The following is a 16,002-nucleotide window of genomic DNA, read 5'->3' as shown; positions in this document are numbered from 1 at the left end:
TGTGAAGTGTTGCGTTGAGAGACCGTTGTCCATTTGATGCCACACATCAAGTTTCGCAGCAGATCATTTGGGGCCAGAAAGGCGTTTTAAAGTATTTTTCACAAAATTCAAAATGGCCAGAAGATCCATAACATTATGGGTCCTTAGGCTGGCCAGAAGATCCATAACATTATGGGTCCTTAGGCTGGCCAGAAGATCCATAACATTATGGGTCCTTAGGCTGGCCAGAAGATCCATAACATTATGGGTCCTTAGGCTGGCCAGAAGATCCATAACATTATGGGTCCTTAGGCTGGCCAGAAGATCCATAACATTATGGGTCCTTAGGCTGGCCAGAAGATCCATAACGTTATGGGTCCTTAGGCTGGCCAGAAGATCCATAACATTATGGGTCCTTAGGCTGGCCAGAAGATCCATAATATTATGGGTCCTTAGGCTGACCAGAAGATCCATAACATTATGGGTCCTTAGGCTGGCCAGAAGATCCATAACATTATGGGTCCTTAGGCTGGCCAGAAGATCCATAATATTATGGGTCCTTAGGCTGGCCAGAAGATCCATAACATTATGGGTCCTTAGGCTGGCCAGAAGATCCATAACATTATGGGTCCTTAGGCTGGCCAGAAGATCCATAACATTATGGGTCCTTAGGCTGGCCAGAAGAGCCATAACATTATGGGTCCTTAGGCTGGCCAGAAGATCCATAACATTATGGGGTCCTTAGGCTGGCCAGAAGATCCATAACATTATGGGTCCTTAGGCTGTCCAGAAGATCCATAACATTATGGGGTCCTTAGGCTGTCCAGAAGATCCATAACATTATGGGGTCCTTAGGCTGGCCAGAAGATCCATAACATTATGGGGTCCTTAGGCTGGCCAGAAGATCCATAACATTATGGGTCCTTAGGCTGGCCAGAAGATCCATAACATTATGGGTCCTTAGGCTGGCCAGAAGATCCATAACATTATGGGTCCTTAGGCTGGCCAGAAGATTCATAACATTATGGGTCCTTAGGCTGGCCAGAAGATCCATAACATTATGGGTCCTTAGGCTGGCCAGAAGATCCATAACATTATGGGTCCTTAGGCTGGCCAGAAGATCCATAACATTATGGGTCCTTAGGCTGGCCAGAAGATCCATAACATTATGGGTCCTTAGGCTGGCCAGAAGATCCATAACATTATGGGTCCTTAGGCTGGCCAGAAGATCCATAACATTATGGGTCCTTAGGCTGGCCAGAAGATCCATAACATTATGGGTCCTTAGGCTGGCCAGAAGATCCATAACATTATGGGTCCTTAGGCTGGCCAGAAGATCCATAACATTATGGGTCCTTAGGCTGGCCAGAAGATCCATAACATTATGGGTCCTTAGGCTGGCCAGAAGATCCATAACATTATGGGTCCTTAGGCTGGCCAGAAGATCCATAACATTATGGGTCCTTAGGCTGGCCAGAAGATCCATAACATTATGGGTCCTTAGGCTGGCCAGAAGATCCATAACATTATGGGTCCTTAGGCTGGCCAGAAGATCCATAACATTATGGGTCCTTAGGCTGGCCAGAAGATCCATAACATTATGGGTCCTTAGGCTGGCCAGAAGATCCATAACATTATGGGTCCTTAGGCTGGCCAGAAGATCCATAACATTATGGGTCCTTAGGCTGGCCAGAAGATCCATAACGTTATGGGTCCTTAGGCTGGCCACAAGATCCATAACATTATGGGGTCCTTAGGCTGGCCAGAAGATCCATAACATTATGGGTCCTTAGGCTGGCCAGAAGATCCATAACATTATGGGTCCTTAGGCTGGCCAGAAGATCCATAACATTATGGGTCCTTAGGCAAATGTATTCCTTGTCAGGAGATTGACCTATGTACCGAATTTCGTGACTTAAGGTCAAACTGAGTGAGAGGGGTTTCCATTTTCAACCTCTTGGTATATAGTATGGACTGTATAGACAAGTATCCAATCTGTCTGGAGGGCTTTCCATACACAGGTAGGTTATATAGTATGGACTGTATAGACAAGTATCCAATCTGTCTGTAGGGCTTTCCTCACACAGGTAGGGTATATAGTATAGACTGTATAGACAAGTATCCAATCTGTCTGGAGGGCTTTCCTCACACAGGTAGGGTGTATAGTATGGACTGTATAGACAAGTATCCAATCTGTCTGTAGGGCTTTCCTCACACAGGTAGGGTGTATAGTATGGACTGTATAGACAAGTATCCAATCTGTCTGGAGGGCTTTCCTCACACAGGTAGGGTATATAGTATAGACTGTATTGACAAGTATCCAATCTTTCTGGAGGGCTTTCCTCACACAGGTAGGGTATATAGTATAGACTGTATTGACAAGTATCCAATCTGTCTGTAGGGCTTTCCATACACAGGTAGGGTATATAGTATGTACTGTATAGACAAGTATCCAATCTGTCTGGAGGGCTTTCCTCACACAGGTAGGGTATATAGTATAGACTGTATAGACAAGTTGTTGTGTATGTATTCACCCCATTTGCTATGAAGCCCCTAAATAAGATCTGGTGCAACCAATTACCTTCAGAAGTCACATAATTATTTAAATAAAGTCCACCTGTGTGCAATCTAAGTGTCACATGATCTCAGTATATATACCTGTTCTGAAAGGCCCAAGAGTCTGCATCACCACTAAGCAAGGGGCACCATGAAGACCAAGGAGCTCTTCAAACAGATCAGGGACAAAGTTGTGGAGAAGTACAGATCAGGGTTGGGTTATAAAAAAATATCTGAAACTTTGAACATCCCACTGAGCACCATTAAATCCATTATTAAAAAATGGAAAGAATATGGCACCACAACAAACCTGCCAAGAGAGGGCCGCCCACCAAAACTCATGGACCAGGCAAGGAGGGCATTAATCAGAGGCAACAAAGAGACCAAAGATAACTCTGAAGGAGCAGCAAAACCCCACAGTGGAGATTGGAGTATCTGTCCATAGGACCACTTTAAACCTTACACTCCACAGAGCTGGGCTTTACGGAAGAGTGGACAGAAAAAAGCCATTGCTTAAATAAAAAATAAGCAAACATGTTTGTTGTTCGCCAAAAGGCATGTGGGAGACTCCCCAAACATATGGAAGAAGGTACTCTGGTCAGATGAGACTAAAATTGAGCTTTTTGGCCATCAAGGAAAACGCTATGTCTGGCGCAAACCCAACACCTCTCATCACCCCGAGAACAGCATCCCCACAGTGAAGCATGGTGGTGGCAGCATCATGCTGTGGGGATGTTTTTCATCGGCAGGGAAACTGGTCAGAATTGAAGGAATGATGGATGGCGCTAAATACAGGGAAATTCTTGAGGGAAACCTGTTTCAGTCTTCCAGAGATTTGAGACTGGGATGGAGGTTCCCCTTCCAGCAGAACAATGACCCTAAGCATACTGCTAAAGCAACACTCGAGTGGTTTATGGGGAAATATTTAAATGTCTTGGAATGGCCTAGTCAAAGCCCAGACCTCAATCCAATTGAGAATCTGTGGTATGACTTAAAGATTGCTGTACACCAGAAAAACCCATCCAACTTGGTGAAGCTGGAGCAGTTTTGCCTTGAAGAATGGGCAAAAATCCCAGTGGCTAGATGTACCAAGCTTATAGAGACATACCCCAAGAGATCTGCAGCTGTAATTGCTGTAAAAGGTGTCTCTACAAAGTATTGACTTTGGGGGGTGATTACTTATGCACACTCAAGTTTTCTGTTTTTTTTGTCTAATATCTTGTTTGTTTCACAATAAAAAATATTTTGCATCTTCAAAGTGGTAGGCATGTTGTGAAATCATATGATACAACCCCCCCCCCCACCCCACCCCCCAAAATGTATTTTAATTCCAAGTTGTAAGGCAACAAAACAGGCGAAAATGCCAAGGGGGGTGAATACTTTCGCAAGCCACTGTAAACAGTATAGACTGTATAGACAAGTATTCATGTTTGTTCAGAGGAAACGGCCATCTTCCCTGGTCGTCTCCTATCCTGTCATCTAGTTCAGCATTGGTTGTGTTATCATGGACATGTTGGTCAACCAGGCAGCGTCTCTGTGCGTCTTCAAGCCCAGTGTAGCATGAGAGAAATACTGCATCCCAGATGGCACCCTATTCCCTATGTAGTGCACTACTTTAGACCAGAGCCCTATAGAACCCTATTCCCTATATAGTACACTACTTTAGACCAGAGCCCTATGGAACCCTATTCCCTATATAGTGCACTACTTTAGACCAGGGCCCTATGGAACCCTATTCCCTATATATAGGGAACAGGGAGCCATTTGGGAAGTATCCAGCGAGCCAGTCTCACCATGTACTGTAACTTTACCCCTCGTCTCCTCCTCCTCCTCTTCTCCCCTTGTCTCCTCCCCTACCTCCCAGGGCTCTGAGGCTCTCTGACAGTACTACTCCTCCATGGACGGCAGACGCAGTGATTCTAAGAGCTTACATGCCCCAAATCACACAATGCTTTTAACAGCATGAGACAGATATGACGTGAGCTCTCATGGCAACCTAGCTAGAAGCATGAGAAGCTGTCATCTGAACCAAATGGTCCTAATGGGGTGTGTGTGTGTGTGTGTGTGTGTGTGTGTGTGTGTGTGTGTGTGTGTGTGTGTGTGTGTGTGTGTGTGTGTGTGTGTCTGTGTCTGTGTCTGTGTCTGTGTCTGTGTCTGTGTCTGTGTCTGTGTCTCTGTCTCTGTCTCTGTCTCTGTCTCTGTCTGTCTGTCTGTCTGTCTGTCTGTCTGTGTGTCTGTGTGTCTGTGTGTGTGTGTGTGTGTTCGAGAGAGAGCAAGAATGTGCGTGAGTAACGTATCGTGAACCTACCGGTTCCAAGTTTGAAAAACATGTACTTTATTTTTCCTGATAGAAATAACACCATTCACCATGCACTGTCATTACCTACTGATGAGATCTATTGATAAGAGCTAGGTAAATCAGACACCATTCATCATGCACTGTAATTACCTACTGATGAGATCTATTGATAAGAGCTAGGTAAATCAGACACCATTCACCATGCACTGTAATCACCTACTGATGAGATCTATTGATAAGAGCTAGGTAAATCAGACACCATTCACCATGCACTGTAATCACCTACTGATGAGATCTATTGATAAGAGCTAGGTAAATCAGACACCGTCCACCATGCACTGTCATTCCCTACTGATGAGATCTATTGATAAGAGATAGGTAAATCAGACACCATTCACCATGCACTGTCATTTACAACTTGGGATCCTATCAAGCTAACGTTGCGCAAATAATGTACGACATTGTAGCCTATTTTAATCCTGATGAAACTCAGACAACTCTTAGCAGGTTAAACCTGGAGCCTGGTGCTCGGTTCACGACGCCTGGACCGTTGTTATACAGTTCCCATGATTAGTGATAATACCGGGAGATGTATAGGATCATTGTTCAACCCCCTATTCTATACATGTTTCCACCTTCCGATATGTCATGGATTGAACGTGGACACGACAACTTTCAGGGTGAATCAACCCGCTCTATTTTTTTATTCATCAATATATTTGGTGCGTAAAGGCTCTCCAAACCATTTTAATGATTCATACATACTTTCCTAACCCTAAGACTCCGTGGTGTAAAGTAGTTAGGTAGTACTAGTAGTACTTTTACCCAAGTATGACAAATTGGGAATTTTTCCAACCGCTGCTAAAATGTGCCCCAAATAATCAACAAAATCAGAGTATTTTTAAATCTACCCGTTGGTGCTGAAACGGAGACGAATGTGCATATATTTAGATGGCTTTCTCTCATTATCTCACCTCATTTGCACTCACTGTATATAGACTTTTTGTTTTCTTTTGTTCTACTGTATTATTGACTGTATGTTTGTTTATTCCATGTGTAACTCTGTGTTGTTATTGACTGTATGTTTGTTTATTCCATGTGTAACTCTGTGTTGTTGTATGTGTCGAACTGCTTTGCTTTATCTTGGCCAGGTCGCAGTTGTAAATGAGAACTTGTTCTCAACTGGCCTACCTGGTTAAATAAAGGTGTTCTACAACTGGCCTACCTGGTTAAATAAAGGTGTTCTACAACTAGCCTACCTGGTTAAATAAAGGTGTTCTACAACTGGCCTACCTGGTTAAATAAAGGTGAAATATATATATATTTTTTTTAAATGGATCCCTATATTCTGAACCCGTTCTATTTGTATTTAACCTTTATTGTAACTAGGCCGCCCCCATTGAGTCTGTGGACAAAATTAAAATTAAAAGGTATACCATATTTAATTAAAGGGATGGCTTAAGATAAACGTACTGAAAAACCCCATTGATTGAAAACTCCAAGAGAAAAACTGTTGGGCTCGTGGGAAGGTTTTCAGCGGTTGAATTAAATGTATTCCGAGTGCGCGAGGTAGTCACACCCGCAGAGAGCGTTAACACAACTGAATAATGTCTTGATCACACCTACAGCATATTTCGCGCAAAATGGTATGCGGCAAAGTTCAACATTCACCTTCTGCTACTATTTCTGTCAAGACATCACTGCATACAATTTGACGCGTACATTCGATCAATCCAGATTTATGCACCACACAGAACGCACCGCAACTGGCTCTGCAACGCAATGCTGTTAAGTAATGTACTTCTGGTGTACCAAAACGCAAAAACACTGTTGGTGTGATCAAGGTGTTAAGGCAAGTCTGAATAGCAAATACTGACAAGTGCTTAGGAAAGGAATGTGTAGGAAGTCGGGATATGTTTACTATTTATCTATTCAATGTTGTCCCTTCCTCCCTCCCTCCCTCTCAGCGACCTCCACCAGCTCTCTACAGGGCCTGGACAACACTGATGGAGGCGTGTGTAGAGCCACATCCATGAAGCTGGTACTGAGAGTAGGACAGAGTAAGTCATGTGTGTGTATTGTGTTGTCTGTGTGTCTCTGTCTGTGTGTGTGCATTGTGTTGTGTGTGTGTCTCTGTGTATATTGTGTTGTGTGTGTGTGTGTCTCTGTGTCTCTGTCTGTGTCTGTGTAGGGAAGAAAGACATTGATAGAATGAGAGTTTATATGAATACTTGAGAGAGTGAAGCTAAAGAGAATGAGAGACTGTTTCTGAAGGGTTTGCTGTTTATCACCTGTGTCTGATACATAATGATACTGGTAGAGAGAATGAGAGAGTGTTTCTGAAGGATGTTCTGTTTATCACCTGTGTCTGATACATAATGATACTGGTAGAGAGAATGAGAGAGTGTTTCTGACGGGTTTGCTGTTTATCACCTGTGTCTGATACATAATGATACTGGTAGAGAGAATGAGAGAGTGTTTCCTGTTTATCACCTGTGTCTGATACATAATGATACTGGTAGAGAGAATGAGAGAGTGTTTCTGAAGGATGTTCTGTTTATCACCTGTGTCTGATACATAATGATACCTGGTAGAGAGAATGAGAGAGTGTTTCTGAAGGATGTTCTGTTTATCACCTGTGTCTGATACATAATGATACTGGTAGAGAGAATGAGAGAGTGTTTCTGAAGGGTTTGCTGTTTATCACCTGTGTCTGATACATAATGATACTGGTAGAGAGAATGAGAGAGTGTTTCTGACGGGTTTGCTGTTTATCACCTGTGTCTGATACATAATGATACTGGTAGAGAGAATGAGAGAGTGTTTCTGAAGGATGTTCTGTTTATCACCTGTGTCTGATACATAATGATACTGGTAGAGAGAATGAGAGAGTGTTTCTGACGGGTTTGCTGTATATCACCTGTGTCTGATACATAATGATACTGGTAGAGAGAATGAGAGAGTGTTTCTGACGGGTTTGCTGTTTATAACCTGTGTCTGATACATAATGATACTGGTAGAGAGAATGAGAGAGTGTTTCTGAAGGATGTTCTGTTTATCACCTGTGTCTGATACATAATGATACCTGGTAGAGAGAATGAGAGAGTGTTTCCTGTTTATCACCTGTGTCTGATACATAATGATACTGGTAGAGAGAATGAGAGAGTGTTTCTGAAGGATGTTCTGTTTATCACCTGTGTCTGATACATAATGATACTGGTAGAGAGAATGAGAGAGTGTTTCTGACGGGTTTGCTGTTTATCACCTGTGTCTGATACATAATGATACTGGTAGAGAGAATGAGAGAGTGTTTCTGAAGGATGTTCTGTTTATCACCTGTGTCTGATACATAATGATACTGGTAGAGAGAATGAGAGAGTGTTTCTGAAGGATGTCCTGTTTATCACCTGTGTCTGATACATAATGATACTGGTAGAGAGAATGAGAGACTGTTTCTGACGGGTTTGCTGTTTATCACCTGTGTCTGATACATAATGATACTGGTAGAGAGAATGAGAGACTGTTTCTGACGGGTTTGCTGTTTATCACCTGTGTCTGATACATAATGATACTGGTAGAGAGAATGAGAGAGTGTTTCTGACGGGTTTGCTGTTTATCACCTGTGTCTGATACATAATGATACTGGTAGAGAGAATGAGAGAGTGTTTCTGACGGGTTTGCTGTTTATCACCTGTGTCTGATACATAATGATACTGGTAGAGAGAATGAGAGAGTGTTTCCTGTTTATCACCTGTGTCTGATACATAATGATACTGGTAGAGAGAATGAGAGAGTGTTTCTGAAGGATGTTCTGTTTATCACCTGTGTCTGATACATAATGATACTGGTAGAGAGAATGAGAGAGTGTTTCTGACGGGTTTGCTGTTTATCACCTGTGTCTGATACATAATGATACTGGTAGAGAGAATGAGAGAGTGTTTCTGAAGGATGTTCTGTTTATCACCTGTGTCTGATACATAATGATACTGGTAGAGAGTGGGGCAGGGCCGTACACAGACCTTTCAGGGGGCAAGTGTTCAAATTTAGAGAAAAAAGGGCGCCAACCTCCTTGTTTACATAATTCATAACATACCAAAATAAAGACTATTTATTTCTGCATCAACACTCACTCATCATCACAAACTGTAAACAAGCTAGTTGCAGTGCCTCCTGAACACATGACTGACATCAGGAAAAGGGTCTGATCAGCTGATCGTTGATGATTAATGTAAATCTGCTTAGTTAGTTAGCTCGTGTGGATATTTTATTAGGCCTATGGTAATTAACCAGAATGTAGACTGTGTTGCTGCTGGAGTTAGATTAGAGGGATGGAGTTGGATTAGAGGGATGGAGTTGGATTAGAGGGATGGAGTTGGATTAGAGGGATGGAGTTGGATTAAAGGGATGGAGTTGGATTAGAGGGAAGGAGTTGGATTAGAGGGATGGAGTTGGATTAAAGGGATGGAGTTGGATTAGAGGGAAGGAGTTGGATTAGAGGGAAGGAGTTGGATTAGAGGGAAGGAGTTGGATTAGAGGGAAGGAGTTGGATTAGAGGGAAGGAGTTGGATTAGAGGGATGGAGTTGGATTAGAGGGAAGGAGTTGGATTAGAGGGAAGGAGTTGGATTAGAGGGAAGGAGTTGGATTAGAGGGAAGGAGTTGGATTAGAGGGAAGGAGTTGGATTAGAGGGAAGGAGTTGGATTAGAGGGAAGGAGTTGGATTAGAGGGATGGAGTTGGATTAGAGGGATGGAGTTGGATTAGAGGGAAGGAGTTGGATTAGAGGGAAGGAGTTGGATTAGAGGGAAGGAGTTGGATTAGAGGGATGGAGTTGGATTAGAGGGAAGGAGTTGGATTAGAGGGAAGGAGTTGGATTAGAGGGAAGGAGTTGGATTAGAGGGAAGGAGTTGGATTAGAGGGATGGAGTTGGATTAGAGGGATGGAGTTGGATTAGAGGGATGGAGTTGGATTAGAGGGATGGAGTTGGATTAGAGGGATGGAGTTGGATTAGAGGGAAGGAGTTGGATTAGAGGGATGGAGTTGGATTAGAGGGATGGAGTTGGATTAGAGGGATGGAGTTAGATTAGAGGGATGGAGTTGGATTAGAGGGATGGAGTTGGATTAGAGGGATGGAGTTACATTATGTTGCGCCACTCAGGAGCCCAAATGGTCAAGACTATCTATAGCCTATTCTTATTGCCAGATCTGTTTTCCCTATCAGCCCCTGCACGTGCTTCTTCAACTATTTAGTTTAACATGTATTTAGAGGCCAGTGGGCCAATTATTAGGAATCCATTTACAAGTATGCATGTTCTGCTGTGAATTCAAATCTGCAAGGGTAATTTTGATTCACAGTAGGACATTCAGACTTGCAAATTGATTCCTAATAATTGTCTCACTGGCCTCTAAATATAAACTCTAAATACATTTTAAACTCAATAGTTGACTGACTAGCTAACTTCGACTAGCTACGTTCATGTCTTTTAGTTGCTTGATTGACTAGCTAACTTCGACTAGCCACGTTCAGATCATGCCCTTTGCAGATGCCTGATTGACTAGCTAACTTCGACTAGCCACGTTCAGATCATGCCCTTTGCAGATGCCTGATTGACTAGCTAACTTCGACTAGCCACGTTCAGATCATGCCCTTTGCAGATGCCTGATTGACTAGCTAACTTCGACTGACCACGTTCAGATCATGCCCTTTGCAGATGCCTGATTGACTAGCTAACTTCGACTAGCCACGTTCAGATCATGCCCTTTGCAGATGCCTGATTGACTAGCTAACTTCGACTAACCACGTTCAGATCATGCCCTTTGCAGATGCCTGATTGACTAGCCACGTTCAGATCATGCCCTTTGCAGATGCCTGATTGACTAGCTAACTTCGACTAGCCACGTTCAGATCATGCCCTTTGCAGATGCCTGATTGACTAGCTAACTTCGACTAACCACGTTCAGATCATGCCCTTTGCAGATGCCTGATTGACTAGCCACGTTCAGATCATGCCCTTTGCAGATGCCTGATTGACTAGCTAACTTCGACTAGCCACGTTCAGATCATGCCCTTTGCAGATGCCTGATTGACTAGCTAACTTCGACTAGCCACGTTCAGATCATGCCCTTTGCAGATGCCTGATTGACTAGCCACGTTCAGATCATGCCCTTTGCAGATGCCTGATTGACTAGCTAACTTCGACTAGCCACGTTCAGATCATGCCCTTTGCAGATGCCTGATTGACTAGCCACGTTCAGATCATGCCCTTTGCAGATGCCTGATTGACTAGCTAACTTCGACTAGCCACGTTCAGATCATGCCCTTTGCAGATGCCTGATTGACTAGCTAACTTCGACTAGCCACGTTCAGATCATGCCCTTTGCAGATGCCTGATTGACTAGCCACGTTCAGATCATGCCCTTTGCAGATGCCTGATTGACTAGCTAACTTCGACTAGCCACGTTCAGATCATGCCCTTTGCAGATGCCTGATTGACTAGCTAACTTCGACTAGCCACGTTCAGATCATGCCCTTTGCAGATGCCTGATTGACTAGCTAACTTCGACTAGCCACGTTCAGATCATGCCCTTTGCAGATGCCTGATTGACTAGCTAACTTCGACTAGCCACGTTCAGATCATGCCCTTTGCAGATGCCTGATTGACTAGCTAACTTCGACTAGCCACGTTCAGATCATGCCCTTTGCAGATGCCTGATTGACTAGCTAACTTCGACTAGCCACGTTCAGATCATGCCCTTTGCAGATGCCTGATTGACTAGCTAACTTCGACTAGCCACGTTCAGATCATGCCCTTTGCAGATGCCTGATTGACTAGCTAACTTCGACTAGCCACGTTCAGATCATGCCCTTTGCAGATGCCTGATGACTAGCTAATTGACTAGCCACGTTCAGATCATGCCCTTTGCAGATGCCTGATTGACTAGCCACGTTCAGATCATGCCCTTTGCAGATGCCTGATTGACTAACCACGTTCAGATCATGCCCTTTGCAGATGCCTGATTGACTAGCCACGTTCAGATCATGCCCTTTGCAGATGCCTGATTGACTAGCCACGTTCAGATCATGCCCTTTGCAGATGCCTGATTGACTAGCTAACTTCGACTAGCCACGTTCAGATCATGCCCTTTGCAGATGCCTGATTGACTAGCTAACTTCGACTAGCCACGTTCAGATCATGCCCTTTGCAGATGCCTGATTGACTAGCTAACTTCGACTAGCCACGTTCAGATCATGCCCTTTGCAGATGCCTGATTGACTAGCTAACTTCGACTAGCCACGTTCAGATCATGCCCTTTGCAGATGCCTGATTGACTAGCTAACTTCGACTAGCCACGTTCAGATCATGCCCTTTGCAGATGCCTGATTGACTAGCTAACTTCGACTAGCCACGTTCAGATCATGCCCTTTGCAGATGCCTGATTGACTAGCTAACTTCGACTAGCCACGTTCAGATCATGCCCTTTGCAGATGCCTGATTGACTAGCTAACTTTGACTAGCCACGTTCAGATCATGCCCTTTGCAGATGCCTGATTGACTAGCTAACTTCGACTAACCACGTTCAGATCATGCCCTTTGCAGATGCCTGATTGACTAGCTAACTTCGACTAGCCACGTTCAGATCATGCCCTTTGCAGATGCCACATTACTGATAAAAGTTTGTACGTATAAAAAAGATCTGTAACCGAGTAAAGGGAGACGTAAGAATTCAACATGTAAATGTTAATTCACAGTCGTTAACATAGGGGGTTTGTACATTTACAGATCTAATTTTACGTTTCATGTTTCACGCATGGCTTTTCTTACGATCCTAACACTTTATGTATGGATTCTCTTTTGATCCTAGCGATACGTATGTTCAACCTTTTGGCAGCTATCTGGCTCCATAGCTGCATTCCTGCGTGACCTGCGGGTCCGGACAGAGTTCGTTGTGACATGGTCATGCTTCGGATGGGCAGCTATCTGGCTCCATAGCTGCATTCCTGCGTGACCTGCGGGTCCGGACAGAGTTCGTTGTGACATGGTCATGCTTCGGATGGGCAGCTATCTGGCTCCATAGCTGCATTCCTGCGTGACCTGCGGGTCCGGACAGAGTTCGTTGTGACATGGTCATGCTTCGGATGGGCAGCTATCTGGCTCCATAGCTGTATTCCTGCGTGACCTGCGGGTCCGGACAGAGTTCGTTGTGACATGGTCATGCTTCGGATGGGCAGCTATCTGGCTCCATAGCTGTATTCCTGCGTGACCTGCGGGTCCGGACAGAGTTCGTTGTGACATGGTCATGCTTCGGATGGGCAGCTATCTGGCTCCATAGCTGCATTCCTGCGTGACCTGCGGGTCCGGACAGAGTTCGTTGTGACATGGTCATGCTTCGGATGGGCAGCTATCTGGCTCCATAGCTGTATTCCTGCGTGACCTGCGGGTCCGGACAGAGTTCGTTGTGACATGGTCATGCTTCGGATGGGCAGCTATCTGGCTCCATAGCTGCATTCCTGCGTGACCTGCGGGTCCGGACAGAGTTCGTTGTGACATGGTCATGCTTCGGATGGGCAGCTATCTGGCTCCATAGCTGCATTCCTGCGTGACCTGCGGGTCCGGACAGAGTTCGTTGTGACATGGTCATGCTTCGGATGGGCAGCTATCTGGCTCCATAGCTGCATTCCTGCGTGACCTGCGGGTCCGGACAGAGTTCGTTGTGACATGGTCATGCTTCGGATGGGCAGCTATCTGGCTCCATAGCTGCATTCCTGCGTGACCTGCGGGTCCGGACAGAGTTCGTTGTGACATGGTCATGCTTCGGATGGGCAGCTATCTGGCTCCATAGCTGCATTCCTGCGTGACCTGCGGGTCCTGACAGAGTTCGTTGTGACATGGTCATGCTTCGGATGGGCAGCTATCTGGCTCCATAGCTGTATTCCTGCGTGACCTGCGGGTCCGGACAGAGTTCGTTGTGACATGGTCTGCATTTTTCATGCTTCGGATGGTCAGACAGGGGACTTTGGGATGATCCTATATTTGTTGTGCTGCAGATTATTTGGAAACGGCCGTCATTCAGCTTTGTATCCGTTAGCCGATTGATTATATTAAAATAAAATATTTTTCACATTATTCACGCACAGAATCCGCTGTTTCAACTCCAGTAGCCTCTCTCTCCTCTCCTAGTTGGGTGTGCGAGTTCAAGAGTGCCTTGTATGAGTAGCTGGCCTACATGGGCCAAGAATCACGTTGCAGTTCATTTAAATATGAAATTAACTTAACTATGAGTCGACTGTACATTTACCACACTGTCTGAAAATAAATATTGATCATGGAAAGAACTGGAGGGCGCTCAAACAACGTGAGTCGACGTGCAATCAAAACGCGTAATCCTAATTGATGATTGAAAAGGCACAACGCGCACATACGTAGGTTAGGTTACTATGGTGACCAGAGGTTAGGTTACTATGGTATTGTAGTATAATGACCTGGCTGTTGGTGTGAATACTGTATTGTAGTATAATGACCTGGCTGTTGGTGTGAATACTGTATTGTAGTATAATGACCTGGCTGTTGGTGTGAATACTGTATTGTAGTATAATGACCTGGCTGTTGGTGTGAATACTGTATTGTAGTATAATGGCCTGGCTGTTGGTGTGAATACTGTATTGTAGTATAATGACCTGGTTGTTGGTGTGAATACTGTATTGTAGTATAATGACCTGGCTGTTGGTGTGAATACTGTATTGTAGCATAATGACCTGGCTGTTGGTGTGAATACTGTATGGTAGTATAATGAGGTGTGTTTGATCTATTCTAGGTTCCTCCAAACCCCTTCCTCTCCCTGAAGAGTCTCCCACCAGGTTCCCTCCTCAGCACCCTGAGGCCCCAGAAAAGGAGCTTCCCATTAAAGACAATGATGTGACGAATAACGCTGGTATGTATCTGTTTAACTCAATGTAGTGGGAAGTGTTATTCAATAGGACTGTAGAGGGGGACATACTGAGGGGTCTTAATGTGTTTATATCTAACTCAATGTAGTGAGAAGTGTTATTCAATAGGACTGTAGAGGGGGACATACTGAGGGGTCTTAATGTGTTTATATCTAACTCAATGTAGTGGGATGTGTTATTCAATAGGACTGTAGAGGGGGACATACTGAGGGGTCTTAATGTGTTTATATCTAACTCAATGTAGTGAGAAGTGTTATTCAATAGGACTGTTGAGGGGGACATACTGAGGGGTCTTAATGTGTTTATATCTAACTCAATGTAGTGGGAAGTGTTATTCAATAGGACTGTAGAGGGGGACATACTGAGGGGTCTTAATGTGTTTATATTTAACTCAATGTAGTGGGAAGTGTTATTCCATAGGACTGTAGAGGGGGACATACTGAGGGGTCTTAATGTGTTTATATCTAACTCTCCTTTACCCTTTACACCAGTAGACCTCTGTCTGTACAAGGAGAATCTAATCATTCTTAAGTTCTTTCTTTGTCTTTGCATTAAAACTCTCTCTCTCTCTCTCTCTCTCTCTCTCTCTCTCTGTCTCTCTCTCATGTCCCCTTGGTCTCTCTCTCTCTCTCTCTCTGTCTCTCTCTGTCTCTCTCTCATGTCCCCTTGGTCTCTCTCTCTCTCTCTCTCTCTGTCTCTCTCTGTCTCTCTCTCTCTGTCTCTCTCTGTCTCTCTCTCATGGCCCCTTGGTCTCTCTCTCTCTCTCTCTCTCTCTTTCTCTCTCTTTTCCTCTCTCACTCTCTCTTTTTCAGAAATCACTCACAGCGAAGGAGACATTGACACAGAAGGCAGAGCCTCGTCAACAGAAGGCGGATCTGAAGTCGGACTCTTCGTTGGCGTGGCCTGTGGCATCGTCCTCCTCCTATTGGTCATCGTGGTCCTACTGATGGTGGTGTGGCGGTACCACAGGCGCCACGCCACGTCGGACAGGGACGTCCAACAGTCTCTGTCCCTCAACACCCTGGCCACGCCCAAGAGAGACAGCTACGGAGGGAGTAGCGATGACATCCGGTCAGAGCCCAGCCACACGGTGTTTCCTCCAAGGCCCTCTGACTCCGTGTTCTGTAGGCACCATGAGAGGGTCAGTGGAGACTACAGACATCCTGTTTATATGGTACAGGAGATGCCTCCACAGAGTCCTACTAATATATACTACAAGGTCTGA

General features: G+C 44.7%; 1 protein-coding gene across 1 annotated transcript in view; it reads left to right on the top strand.

Annotated features, from left to right (window-relative positions):
- The window catches only part of LOC139414033 (ephrin-B2a-like), a 19,370-nt gene extending 3,368 nt beyond the window's left edge, over nucleotides 1-16,002 (top strand). The window contains exons 3-5 of the mRNA XM_071161909.1: nucleotides 6,802-6,894; nucleotides 14,645-14,761; nucleotides 15,590-16,002. Of these exons, the coding sequence (XP_071018010.1) occupies nucleotides 6,802-6,894; nucleotides 14,645-14,761; nucleotides 15,590-16,002 (623 nt within the window). The remainder of the gene's footprint in view (nucleotides 1-6,801; nucleotides 6,895-14,644; nucleotides 14,762-15,589) is intronic.

This window comes from Oncorhynchus clarkii, chromosome 7 (assembly GCF_045791955.1).
Source record: "Oncorhynchus clarkii lewisi isolate Uvic-CL-2024 chromosome 7, UVic_Ocla_1.0, whole genome shotgun sequence".
In the NCBI taxonomy this organism is placed as follows: domain Eukaryota; kingdom Metazoa; phylum Chordata; class Actinopteri; order Salmoniformes; family Salmonidae; genus Oncorhynchus; species Oncorhynchus clarkii.
This window is presented reverse-complemented; position numbering and strand designations above follow the sequence as displayed.